General features: G+C 27.3%; 3 protein-coding genes across 3 annotated transcripts; 1 reads left to right on the plus strand and 2 right to left on the minus strand.

Moving 5' to 3' along the window:
- Positions 1–521: 521 nt before the first annotated feature.
- MKS88_005372 (peptidyl-prolyl cis-trans isomerase) lies at positions 522–4,898 on the plus strand (the record flags this gene model as incomplete). Its single annotated transcript, XM_067218629.1, has 7 exons — positions 522–2,389; positions 3,293–3,514; positions 3,824–4,022; positions 4,293–4,316; positions 4,426–4,496; positions 4,656–4,699; positions 4,870–4,898. 7 exons carry the CDS (start codon positions 522–524, stop codon positions 4,896–4,898), a joined length of 2,457 nt encoding a protein of 818 aa, XP_067070586.1.
- Positions 4,899–4,916: 18 nt separating this feature from the next.
- MKS88_005373 (DEAD box helicase) lies at positions 4,917–7,859 on the minus strand (the record flags this gene model as incomplete). The annotated part of the gene is made up of 1 exon (XM_067218630.1): positions 4,917–7,859. The coding sequence occupies one exon, from the start codon at positions 7,857–7,859 to the stop codon at positions 4,917–4,919; it is 2,943 nt and encodes a 980-aa protein (XP_067070587.1).
- Positions 7,860–9,160: 1,301 nt separating this feature from the next.
- Positions 9,161–13,915, minus strand: MKS88_005374 (uncharacterized protein; the record flags this gene model as incomplete). Its single annotated transcript, XM_067218631.1, has 3 exons — positions 9,161–9,515; positions 10,099–12,458; positions 12,878–13,915. The coding sequence occupies 3 exons, from the start codon at positions 13,913–13,915 to the stop codon at positions 9,161–9,163; spliced, it is 3,753 nt and encodes a 1,250-aa protein (XP_067070588.1).
- Between the last annotated feature and the right edge of the window lie 103 nt (positions 13,916–14,018).

The following is a 14,018-nucleotide window of genomic DNA, read 5'->3' on the forward strand; positions in this document are numbered from 1 at the left end:
AAACTAAGAGAAGCAAAGTTTTAGCACATATTTATGAGAGTAATATGGGCAGAAGCTCATTTACTTTTTACACCATGTGATAAAGCTTGAGTAATTTACAAACAAAATAAAATAAATTAAAATGCAGTAAATTAAGATACGTTAATTTAAAATATAATAAAATAAAATGCACATGAGAGAGAATAGCGCATGTTTACAATATAAGTCCGTCGTGTACCCCTTCAAGGAGAAACAGGGAAAAGCAGACGTATATATTGTTATATATGTACATATATACGTAAATGTATGTACATAATATGAATGTACGAAGATTATGTTTTGTGCATATATTGTTCATAATCCTTTTGAGAAGCCATTCTTGCAAATTATGTTATATACCTAATCCAGTTTTAAAAAAAAAAAAAATATCTTCCAAAATTCTGAATTACTTTATGGAATTAATTAGTACTAAAAATGTGAGAACGTGTTCCCAAAAAAAAAAAAAAAAAAAATATTTTAATACATCAAATTTCAACAGGTTAATGTTAAATGATGATAAGACCTATACAAACTTTTTAAAAACTGAACGAGTTGTTATGAATGATAAGGATGATGCTGCTATCATTGGCATGTTCAATTACATATCTCAATGTATTGATAAAAGTGGGAGTAAAGATAATAATGGGGAGATAAAAAGCATGATAAAAAAAATTAATGATATCACAAATATAATATTTATTGAAGTAAAAGGTGTTGTTAAAAAATACCCATTCTTTAAGTATCAAATTGGTGTCAATAATATACCTAATAGACAAGTGGAAAATAGGGAATTGGGAATAACCAGATTATGCCATAATTTGTTATTCCCTAACACATGGAAATACTATGCTGTAAGGTTGTATATGTATAATGTGTACTTAGCAATAATTCGTATAATTGAAAATACACTAGGTAACAAAATATTTTATGTAGATATGAAAGAAGAGCTGACAAAAAGAAAGGATATAATTATTAATATGCTGTATGATATTTACAGAGTTAAACATGTAGATAGTACGTATAAGGATAGTTACAATAACATGTGTAATGATAGACATAACAGTAATGCTCATTGCGATAGGAAGCCTATTCGCATCTTATACATTGGAAGTAACGAATTCAGCGCTATGTGCCTTAAAATAATTTTATTAATAATAAAGACAATTAGAAATGATATAAAAGTAGAGGATATTATTACGAAAAGCCCAAGAAGAAAGGGAAGAAATTTACATGTGAAAAAATCAAATGTAGAAGAAGAAGCTAGGAAAAATAAAATAAATGTTTTTTATTATGACAAGTTCAAAAATACAATACATCAGTTAAAAAATAAATTATTTGATCTTTGTATTTCTATTTCTTTTGGAGAAATATTTAATAGCTCATTTTTTAAAACAGTCAATTCTAATATTTTTTCTTTACATCCGAGTTTGCTCCCATTATATAAAGGTGCTTCACCAATTCAAAGAAGTTTATTAAATAATGAATCAATATTTGGTTACACAGTTTTCTTAACTAATCTACGCATAGATGCAGGAACTACATTAATAAAAAAATCTTTTCACTTTGATGAAACTTTTAATTTTAATGATATAATCACTATCCTCTTTACACTAGGTACTTTACATTTAATAAAAAATATTTTCTTTTTGGCAAATTATAATAATTTTATTCATAAGGAAAGACTAGTATATGATATATTTTGTAACTCCTTTTCTACTCGAGTAAATAATGAATATACAGAAAATATCAAATGTTCATATGCTAATAAAAAAGGGGTTTTCCCAATGTTATCCAGTGTAAATTCAGAACTGAGTGGCGTCAATTGCCCCCATCCTAGATGTTTCCCCACGAGCTCATATAACAATAGTGGTAGTGGTGATAGTAGCAGTAGCAGTAGAAGTAGAAGTGATGAACATACCAGCGGTAGTTGTAGCTGTAACGGACAAAGTAAAGACAACAAGAATTACGCCCCTAAAATAAAAGCTGAAGAAAAGTACGTTTGCTTCTTTTGCTCCTCATCCATGTATATTCACAATAAAGTAAGGGGTTTTATAAACTGGCCCAAAGCAGAATGCTCTCTTTTTTTATATCAGAATAATGCAATTAAAAAAATTGAAGTCAAACTAATTAAAACATCCTACGATTTATATGTTAATAATAATAATTATGCATTTCGGAAATTTCATAATTCGCTTGAAGGTCATAAATGTTTTGATAATGTTCCCAGAAAATTTGCAATCCTCGATAAAAACTCCATAAACATTCAGTGCAAAGATAATACTTTGTTAAGAATTTATAAATTACAACGAAAAAATAAAAAAATTATGGATGCCATGTCCTTCTTTAATAGTATTAATAAAGTATATCTGCTGTACTAGCCCTAAAAATAGCGTTGTCTCCCTTTTTTTCTCTTTCTTTTTTTTTTTTTTTTAAACAAGTGAAATGCTAACCGTGTATTAAGCATTTAAGGCATATAACCCCCGTGCAACGTCTGAACCATTCTGGTATTAAAATTATATGAGTTATATGTATTTTACTATATTATATGTTATTTTATATTTTATATTTTATATTTTATACTTTTTACTTTATATTTTATATTTTATATTTTATACTTTATATTTTATATTTTATATTTTATACTTTATATTTTATATTTTATATTTTATACTTTATATTTTATATTTTATATTTTATACTTTATATTTTATATTTTATACTTTTTACTTTATATTTTATATTTTATATTTTATATTTTATTTTTTTGCTAAATCTTTAAAAAAGCGCAAGTGTGGGTAGTTTGATGTTTTCCTCCCATTAATTATTTGAATTATACATGAAGATGTGCAACATTGGAGTATGCATGAATGTATAAATATAAGCATGCATACATACATATAATGAGAATAATAATTCTTTTCGTATTTTATTTGTTTTCCTTTGCTGGCATGTCAAACATAATTTTGCTTCCGACTGTTCCATTTGCGTGTATCCTTCTTTTTTTTATAGTAAAAACAAAATTCAAAATTTAACAAATGAACAACTTTTTATTTTTTTTAATTTTTTCAATTGTTTCTATTTTTTCAATTGTTTCTATTTTTTCTATTTTATTCTATTTACAATTTTTTTTTTTTTTTCCATAATAAAATGAAAAAGAACCTAACAAGCATTTTTATATGACAAAAGCTGAAAATAAAGTTCAGAACTAGTAATACTGTCATAAAAAAATGATAAACTCTATCTATAGGTATTTTTTTTTTAAACTTCATCACAGGGATCATAGGAAAATTTTTTCATTGCAAAATCATTATTTTAAGGAGAAGAAAAAACAAATCTTCAACAGTTTTTGTAACCTCTTTTTTATTTATTTAAATGCATATTTTATAAAGAAATTCCTTTTTTCAAAAAACATTAGCATTCTTCTCTTGGAGGAAAAACTAAATGGCTCCTTGCAAAAAATTTGTAGGGATAATGCCCCCTATTTAAAAACAAAAAGGTAATAAAAAAGACGAAAAAAGGACGAACAAAAGGGAAAAAATAATATAACTACATAGAAAGGATATGAAAAAATGAATAAAAATCGAATGAGAATGGATTGAAAAATGAAACACTGTGGAGGTACAACTTCTACGTGTACAAAAAGCTACATCACACATGTGGGTTGCGAATGCAGACAACCTTAAATATATATATGCCCATATATATATATATATATATATATATTTACATTTATGTGTGTGCGTGTGTGTATATATATGTACATATATATGCACGGGTTAAACGTCAATTTTAATTCGTTTTTCAGCGGCATACTTTATAAGGATATTATAGAGGGTCAATTAGACGGTTATACTGTCGAAGAAGGCGATACAGTATATATTCATTACCAAGGAAAAACGACAAACGATTTTCGATTAATTCAATCGACTTTCAGTTGTGTGTTCCCCCCTAAGATAAAAGCAGGTTATTATGACCATAAACATATAAAAGCTATCTACGAAGTTGTCATTGGTATGAAAAAACATACAAGACGGCAATGTATCATCCCTCCTCATCTGGCCTATCCACACCATTTCCCAAATCAGGCATGTTAAACGAAAATTAAAAAAATAATATAACAAAATAAAATAATGTAACATAACATAAAAATATAAAATTATATAGAAAAAAAAAAAAAAAAAAAAAAAAAAAAAAAAAAATAGAAAAAAAAAAGAATTTTTATACACAAGCCTTCGCTATCTTAATTTTTTTTTTTTTTTTTCCTTTACCATTAGCCACTCATTTATGAAATCGATGTAGTAAAAATAGTTAAAAAAAATTCACCGAACAGAACTCTTTATGAAAGAATAGAAATGAAAATTGAACTACTAAGGCAAGCCATATCTTCCTACTTTTAATTTGTTACAGTGGAGCAACTGCATAACTAATTTATCATTCTTCTGCCATTTTGAAAACCTTATAAAAATTTCCGAAAGCCTGTTTTGCCAATTCCAAGACTTATCTGCGTAGATTCTTTACTCCTTGACGAACTCCTTCCACTTACTGATTTATTTGTTATTTCATTTTACTATATATTTTCATTTTTGCCATAATTTTTCTGTAATTTTTACCTTAATTTTTTTTTTTTTTTTTAATAGTAATTCGAATAGCACGTTTTATGAATCTCATTTGAAAAACGATGGTATGTTCATTTCTCTCCGTATACCATTTTAAGTAACAAAAAAAAAAAAAAATAAAATAAAATAATAAATAAGTTAAAACAGATATCACATGATAGGTAAGCGATGAAAGAAGAGGTATGTTAAATGGATATACTCATTGTTCCCCTTCTTTCACTTCTTCTTTTCGTAGTTGTTGCTTCAAAACCCTCGAAGCATTAGCGCCACTTGCTGCACTCGCTATATACACAATGTGTTATCGCCCAGTTCATTTAATATACACGATGAAATATAATTCAAGTCGTTTTTCTTCTGGGTTGTTTTCTCTTCACTCGAAGATTTTCCTAATTTTGATAAGTCTCTTTTCAAGCGCAATTTGTTAAAGTCCACTTTTATGTTATTTAACCAATTTCTGACCATGTTAATATTTTTTTCATCTTCCAATAGTATTGAATGTCCCATATTATCTCTTCTGCCAACTCTCCCACACAAATGAATATATTCATTTACATTTTTTGGCTTATTACATAGTATAACAATGTCTAGGTTATTTATATGAAAACCCCGAATACTGTCAAAGGAGCTAATAATAATGGGAAATTTATTTATATATTTTTGTTTTTGTTCTTTTTCCACCTTCACATCCACTTCTGCTTCTGTTGTTGCTTCTTTTGATTCTATTACTTTTTTTACCTCCTTTTCTACCTCTTCATCCCTAGAAGCGATTTCTCTTAAATTTTTTATGTCTTCGTAACTTCTACACATTTTACTTAAATTCTTGTTGTTGTGCCGTAGGGATATTTGTAACTTCTCATGGAGTAAAACTGAGAAAACTTTTTTTTCGTTTAGGTATTTTTTTAGATCCATTAATGAGTAACCATTTTTAACTAAAATTAGAATTTTTTTATTTTTAAAATCTTCTATTATTTCATAAGCTTCCTTTATTTTACTGCTATATAATTGATCACTTACTACATGATAAAAATGATATATACTGTTCGGTATTCTAACTTTTATAACATATTTTTGCAATGTATCTTCACTATTTATGTAATTATCAAAGTTGAATAGATTAGCATTTTCTTTATCCCATTCTTTACCCTCCTTTTTATTGAAGCTGTTTTGCTCATGAGAACACATAGTGGAACAACTTTTCTCATGTATACTGTCACAGTGTGAGCCTTTTCCCAATTTGTTTATTTGTGCCTCCTCCTTAGGCTTTCCACAATTTTTGATCACTCCGTTATTCATTCTGTTACTTGGAGTGTCGCTCAGATTGCTATTCAGACTGTTACTCATATCGTTACTCATATCGTTACTCATATCATTACTCATATCGTTACTCATATCATTACTCATATTGTTACTCAGATTGCTACTCATATTGTTACTCATATTATTACTCAGACTGTTACTCATATTGTTACTCAGACTGTTACTCATATTATTACTCAGACTGTTACTCATATTGTTACTCAGATTGCTACTCAGATTGTTACTCAGATCGACACTTGTCATGTGCCTTGTTATGTCACTTGGCGTCGCACTATCCGTGTCACCGAATGCACCCGATGAATAGTTCTTCTCCCTCAACACGTAAATTTTCTTTTTTTCATTGCCTCTGTTCAAACACAGAAGCTTACATATTCGTCTGTGTGTTTCCCTATTTAGAGTACTTGAACATCCAACAAAAACTGTATCTTTTCTATTCATATACATTAACGTTTCCAATATTAAATGTGCGTTTTTTCTTTTAATATTATTTTTCGTTCTTAATGATCTGCATCTCTTAACTGACGGAAACAACCTATCAATTTCATCAAAAAAAATATATTTAATACTTTGTAAAAAAGATTTTAACATACCCTTTTCTAGCTTTAAGATGTAATTTTTAAAGCACATAGGGGTTCCTACAAGAAAAGTAGAGTCCCTTAAAGTTTTCATTTCATCGAATATAATCGCGTCGCTTAGGTTTTCAATATTTTGGAAAATATGGCCCCCATCGCTATTACGGCTATTAGCGTTATTATTGATATTATTATTAATGTCATTACTATCACTATTACTGCTGTTATAATTGTTGTTACTTATGTTGCTTATCTTACTGTTATTGCTGTCTGAGCTAGCCAACTTCATGTTTATTCCCAACTTGTGTCTTTTTATTTGTCCCACCTTTTTTTCACCATTAACACTGTTTTTTATGTTCTTAAACAAATTGGGGTTTACATTATCACCAATATCTTTGGTTATTGAAGGATCTATGTCTAATTTCCCTTTTTGCTCTTCGTTTTTTTTGTTTTTTATTATATCCCTCGTACTCTGTTTTTGCTTTGCTATCACCTCATCTTGCTTATCAATAAACAACTTAACAATTTGTGCCTTTTTATTATTTATAAAGGATAGTATATTCTGAGCAATCTGTACACATAATTCTTTAGATGGGCATAAAATAAGAATTTTTTCCCCCTTTTTTAATACACTTTTAAATCTTCCTTCTAGTAATAAATCTTTGTTTTCTTTAATATCATAAATTTCCTCATACTTTTCACTAAATGATGTGTACTTAAGCTTATTTGCATGCCCTCCTTTTTTCGCCTGTTTATTTAAGCCATATATGGTACTGCAATTATTATAGTTGATGTAGTTATAATAATTGCTGTGGCTATTATAGTTACTATGGTTATAGCTGCTGTAGTCATGCTGGTCATCTGAGTTATTATTATAAAAATTTTTGTAATATGCACTGTTATACAAATATCTGTCTCTGTTAATATCTTCGTCAAAAACAAATTCACAATTGTAAAAAAATTTTAAAATAAAATAAAATAAACAAATAGTTGTTTTTCCACTAGATGTCTTTGCATGCATAAGAACATTATTATTCCGTTCGAGGAGGTAGATAAAATTTTTTTGTAAATTACTCAAGGATTTGATTTCTTTTACACTACTATTATTTTTAAAATTGCCTTTTATATAACTTACTTTATTCTCATCGTTTGAAGTACCCTTTTCAATAAAAACAACAGTCTTCTTATTTTTATTTCCTTGTTGTTCATACTTTTTCTTTAAATAATAAATGTTATGGATATTTTTATCATCACTGTTTCGTAAAAAATTCTGCGCTTTGACAGAAGGTACTACTTTTCTAATAAAAGAGAAATGTGTATTTTCCTTTGTCCTCATACATTTTTTCGCTAATAAAATATTTTTTAAATAAATGAAGAAAATTATATATCTGTAGAGGGAACACCTCTTACTGCTGTTCAAATTAAATATAAAACATTTCAACAAAAAAATATATTCAATTACATAATTTTCCATAAAACTGTATATAGTAATATATATGTAAGTATATATATATTCAGGTATATGTACCGGTATGCGTGCAGTTATATGTACAGGTATATGTACACGTATATGCAATTGTATATGCATATGTTTACAATTAGCGCAACAAATGTTTTATTTAAGCTTTACTACAGCTTATCCATTTTTCGTTTAATATTGTAGTAATAATGCAAAATTTCATAATTTATTTAATTCACTTATTGCAATACAGCAAGCATACTAATGTTGTGGATTATGTTTCTACAATGTATGAAAAATTTATAAAAATGGTGCGTAAAACGATGAATCGGTTTGCTTATCTGCGGGGAGAAGCCGCATATGCATTGTATATATTTTGCAAAGCGGCAGAGAAATTTAATGAAAATGCTTATATTCACACCGCTAAATAGATTTAAAAAAAAAAAAAAATGACATAAAAAAAGGGGCATAAAAAAAAGGGACTTAAAAGAGGGCATGAAAAAAGTGTTTGCCTCTTGCAATTTCGAACAATAAAGAAGCCTAAAAACGTACAGGCATCCTCCAATCTGCAAATACATATATATTTATATATGTGTGTATATATGCATAATTTTTGATCAAATTTTATGCAAAATATAATGCAAAAATACACAATACAATTATTTATTTTTGTTTCTATACGCACACACATGTATTAATAAACATTTAAAACAAGCTTCGTCTTTAGTAGGATTTTATAATTTTCTTTTTAAACTACTGCAAGTCAGTGTTCTACAAATTCTGGTGTTGTATCAGCTATTTAGCTTCAAGCTAATGCATTCTTTTCTTAAATGTTATGGTATTTGTTTTTATGTAAGCCCTAAGAATGCATAATAAATATTTATTAAAACGTTGCGTCCTGGCGGATTAAACTTATTTGAATAATTTATATTTTTTTCTTTTTTTGTCCATCTCGTTTCTTCGTTCTCGTTTCTTCGTTCTCGTTTCTTCGTTCTCACTTCTTCGTTCTCACTTCTTCGTTCTCGCTTTTTCGTTCTCGCTTCTTCGTTCTTGCTTTTTCGTTCATTTTTCTTTTCTCTCCTTTCTTCGTGCTCCTTCCCCATTTATCTTATTTTTTTTCGCATAAGGCACTTGCGTCATTCGTATTCCATCCCATGTATTATCCTTTTTTTCCCCCTTTAAAGGTCCGATTTAACCTGTTGTAGGTACTGCTTAAAAGATGAAATTCTGTTTTTATTTGCAGTAACTATTTCTTCGTTCATACATATTTGACTATTTATTTTTTGTATGTAAGCCTCTGATGAACTTAGCAACTTACTTCGAAATTTCCATTGTAACTGTATTTTCCTTAAATCCGTCCGCAAAAGGTGCACATTCTCTTTTAAATTATCACTTTCCTTTTTCAATATTTGCGTTATATCTTCCTTATTTCTTAGCTGATCTCTAAATATTTCAAAATACTGCAATATATTATGAGTTTCCTTATGAGCAAACTGTTTTATTTCTTCATTTAAGTACTTCCACTGCTCATTGCTTAAATGCGTTAATGTAAAAGAGGAAAAATCCTCTTTTTTTTTACTAGCTATTTTTTTTTTTTTTTTTTTTTTTTTTTTTTTTTTTTTTTATTAAAATTAGGTAGCTAGCTAAAATGGGGGCAAAAAAAGAATATATAAAAAGAAAACGTATTAAAACTAATTGAGGTAATACAAGAAATAAAAAATAAAATGTATTGCATTTTAGATATATTTCCATATTAACTAAACCTAATAAAAGTACAACAGAATACATAAGCTGTTGACATATGGTCAAATCGTTAAAGCCATCAATACCATAAAAAAAATAATGAAACATAAAAAAATTAAGGTAAATAAATAATAACATGAAGAAGCATTTCCTTATTTGCTTTTTATTAAAACACAATGCTTCATATAGCTTCTCCCTTTTAATGTATTTAGACAAAAAAATAAACATGTTGATTGTGATTAAAAAGGTGAACAAATAAAAAATATTTGTAAAATGTGAAAAAAGGTAAAATAAATTTATGTATACATTAAAATAGCTGCCAAAATCATTTGAATAAAATTCAATCATGTTGATATATATAGAAACAACAAACCACAACACAACAATAATAAAATGTGCAGCAAAAATGAGTAAGTTTAAAATGTCGTATTCGCAAATATACGTCAGATAAATTTTCATTTTAAACAATAAGCTAATACGAGAAGACTTTTCCGTTTTGTTGTTCATATGAATATTACCATAATTTCCGTAAAAACCGTAATTTGTGCTATCGAAGTTATTTGCAGCTAAGTAGTTACTTGTAGACACGTAGTTATTAACATAATTGTGAGAGTTAATATTATTTACGTTCTCCAAATTTTGCAGTTCACCCATGTTACTGTTTAACTTGTTACTTTGCCATTTGTTCATTGGTAAATGGACAAAATTCTTACTTAAAACTGAAAGAAATATATTATAAAAATCCCTAAAATTTGTAATAAGATATATATATATGACTATAAATAAAGAGAACAGTATGGTGATAAATAGTAGATTAATTACTACACCTTTAAAATAAGAAATATTAAAAGACTTAAAAAATAAATGACCAAAATATATATTTTTCGATATATATCCACTTGACGTAAAAACAAAATGTATGGTAACTAAGACACTATGAAGATCATTCTTATCGAATAAAATAAAAGAAATTTCAATTCTTTCAACTGAATTATTAATTAGTAACGCTATATCGTCTAATTTGCTTTGTAATATTAATCTTTCGTTCTTTATATTTATATAACAATTTTTCCTCGCTCTATCACATATAAGAGCATTATTTGAAGAATTGATTTTCTCTCTAAATGTAATATTAACTTTTATTTCTTCACCCCGAATACTAAATATGTCCATCCACTTAAACGTTTCATAATTATGAACGTCATTTCCAACAGCAGTTGGACTATTTTGTAAAAACGAAATAAAAGAATTATTTAACCATTTAATAACATCACTTTTATTCTTTATTTCATTAAAATTAAAATTTCCTTTTTTAATATTAACATTTATATTTTTTCTTAAATGATGAAATATCATTTTCGTATATATACTACTTCTAGGTGAGGAATCTATATTTTCCAATTGATATTTCAATAAATTATCGCTTTCTCTTATTTTTTTATAATCATTAATAAGGAATAACATAATAAAGATCAATAAAGTTGTGTATACAAATATAGAAAATATTATTCCCACACTTTTTTTTTTATGGTTATTATATATTCTTAAAATAAGTTTTTTTTTTTTAAAGGAAAGAGGTAAAAAGTCATTCAAGTTTAAAAATTTATTGAAAATTTTTTCTATGCGAAATAAGGCCTTTTTTTTTTCTTTTTTTTCATTATTATTTTTTTCCTTTTCCACATTCCTTATATCTTCATTTCCATTTGACTTTTCACATATATCTAAAATATCATTGTAACATAAATCCTTGTTGTCTAACTCGTCCGGATCTACTTCATAAACATTTGACTCGTTCGAAATGTTCAAATCATCTGAGTTATATAACGAGTGCACACCACCACTTATACTGCTGTTACTGCCGCTACTTCTGCTACTTCTGCTACCACTACCATTGCTTACCATTTCTCCAGTGTATTTTTGCGTATTATCACTTCTGTCTTTTTCATATTGTTCGTCTATCTGTTCATGCGAATGTACAATTAATTCCGTTGAATTGAGTCTACTTGTTTTTTTTTTTTTTTCTTCTGTGGAACATTCTCTTACGAATGATTTTCCTTTCCGAACTTTACCTTCGTCATATATGGTATCATCATCCTGTCCGCTTTCAATTTTATTTCCTTTATTTTTTTTGTATTTATTATTATGTCTTAATAATTTAGTGCCGTATTGATATATAAATGCATCATAAATTTTTTGATTTCTTTTAATGAACGATTTAATAGCCAGAAAAAATATAAAAGAAAAGCTTACAGTGACAATAAAAAAAAGAGCAGGAATCGAATAAAAATAGGATAATGTTGTTTCTTCACTAACAATGGACGAAATATTAAATCCTTGGAAATTTGCAAATATAATACATACATTAAAAATAAAAACATAAAGCATACTAGAGTTCACATTTTCTGAAATATGAAAAAGTTTATAGCTAAAAAGAGAAAATATAGCTAAGCATCCTAATATTATAGCTATAATGATGAAAAAAGGATATAAAAAATCTTTTTTGATATTTTTCTCAACGTTGCTATATTTTTTTATTAACAGTCCAAAACGCTTTAAGAAGACGAAACACGACAATGTAAACGTTACTATTGTTATACTAATCAAAATACTTTTTATTAATTCGATAATGGAAATAGTAAAATTCACTTCTTGTAATAAATCTGCAACTGCTTTTACGTCCCCTAGAGAATGTAATGCATGCATTTTGTGTTTTCCCTCTTCGTAACTGGCCAGCTTAGGAAGCATTGAATGGCACAAACAATAAATGAGTAAGAATGTCAAATTTGAAAGGAAACAAACTGAAAAAAACAGGTGTATGAAAAAATAAAAAAAAGTTATTAAGCAGATAAGGATGTAACTTCCTATGCAGTTATGTAGATATGCCATTATGTAGATACACGACTAAGGTGATCGGTTTGACAACTAAATCCCACGGTCCCATTATCACAAAATGAACGATTTAAGTGCAAGCATGTGTATATGCCCACATGTACGAATATACATACCCATATATGTATGTATGTATGTATGTATGCATATACATTGCTCAAATCCCCTGCGCGAAGATGGAGGAAGCGCAGTCAGTATATTGCCGAATTACCGATGAGGAAAAACTGGATATAGTAAGATTTCACGTACAGCTTAAAACCCACCATTGCAAGTTTTCGGATATTTGTTAAAACATATATAAAAAAAATAAGAAGAAATATAGCTAAGGAAAGGATAAAATAAATACTGAACTGATTATATGATGCAGCCATTGTTACTATTTCCTTATACGTTTTCGCATTAGGCAAAAAGGCAAATTTTAAAACATTATATGAGATCATATTTAATACAGGATTAAATAATAAAAAGTCTAATGCCACAGAAGATACATTATAATTTGTTAATATAATAGCTGGTATAAAGTAAGGAAAATCAGCTGAGTATATATTAGTACCTTGAGAAAGTTGTTCTTGAATTTTATCATAATCCTTTTCACATATTATTTGATATAATCCTCCTATTTTTTTATATGATTTCTCATATGAAAATAAATAATTCCATTTTTTATCAAAATAAAGAGAATTAACATTTCTTGCGTCTTCTATATCATTTGAAAATATACTGTCTGGATATATTTCATATATTTTTTTATATTTATATATATTCCTTAATATATCCTCCCCATTTTTTTTATATAATCTCATAGTTATTCTCCAGCAATTTCCAAATAAAATATTGCTGTTCAGAAAATTTGGATAAGACACTTTTTCAGTGAATGTATTTTTTACCCATGAGGACAGTTCAAATTTACTGTGTATATTTTTGAACAGTGTATAATCCTTCTCTCTCGTTGCATAAGAAAAATCATTATTTATTTTTTTTATCTCATCACTTAAAGATTTATAAAATGATTCAGAATATGTCTTCGATTCGTTTATGTTGTTATATATATAGTTTTGAAAATTTTTTGTATTTACTATACTATTTGAGGTATAAAGAACAATAAAAAAAAAAATTATTACAATTAAATCAATATTTATTTTAATTAATCTTTTTCCATTTTTTATTTTTTCTGACAATAAAGCTAGCTCCACAGACACTTTTTCCTTTTCTTCCACTGTATATTTAAACAAAATATTTGCATATACCTTTAAATATCTTAAACCGTCTTCATTGTATATCTTTTTTTTATCACTTATCATTTTTGAGCTTCTTGATCGTGTGAACTATTTCTCTCATTTTACCTGCACGCGTGCATACTTAATCTGTACAAGCGTTTGCCTATTTATTTGTATGAAAACATAA

The sequence above is a fragment of the Plasmodium brasilianum genome, chromosome 14 (genome assembly GCF_023973825.1).
Source record: "Plasmodium brasilianum strain Bolivian I chromosome 14, whole genome shotgun sequence".
Lineage (NCBI taxonomy): Eukaryota > Apicomplexa > Aconoidasida > Haemosporida > Plasmodiidae > Plasmodium > Plasmodium brasilianum.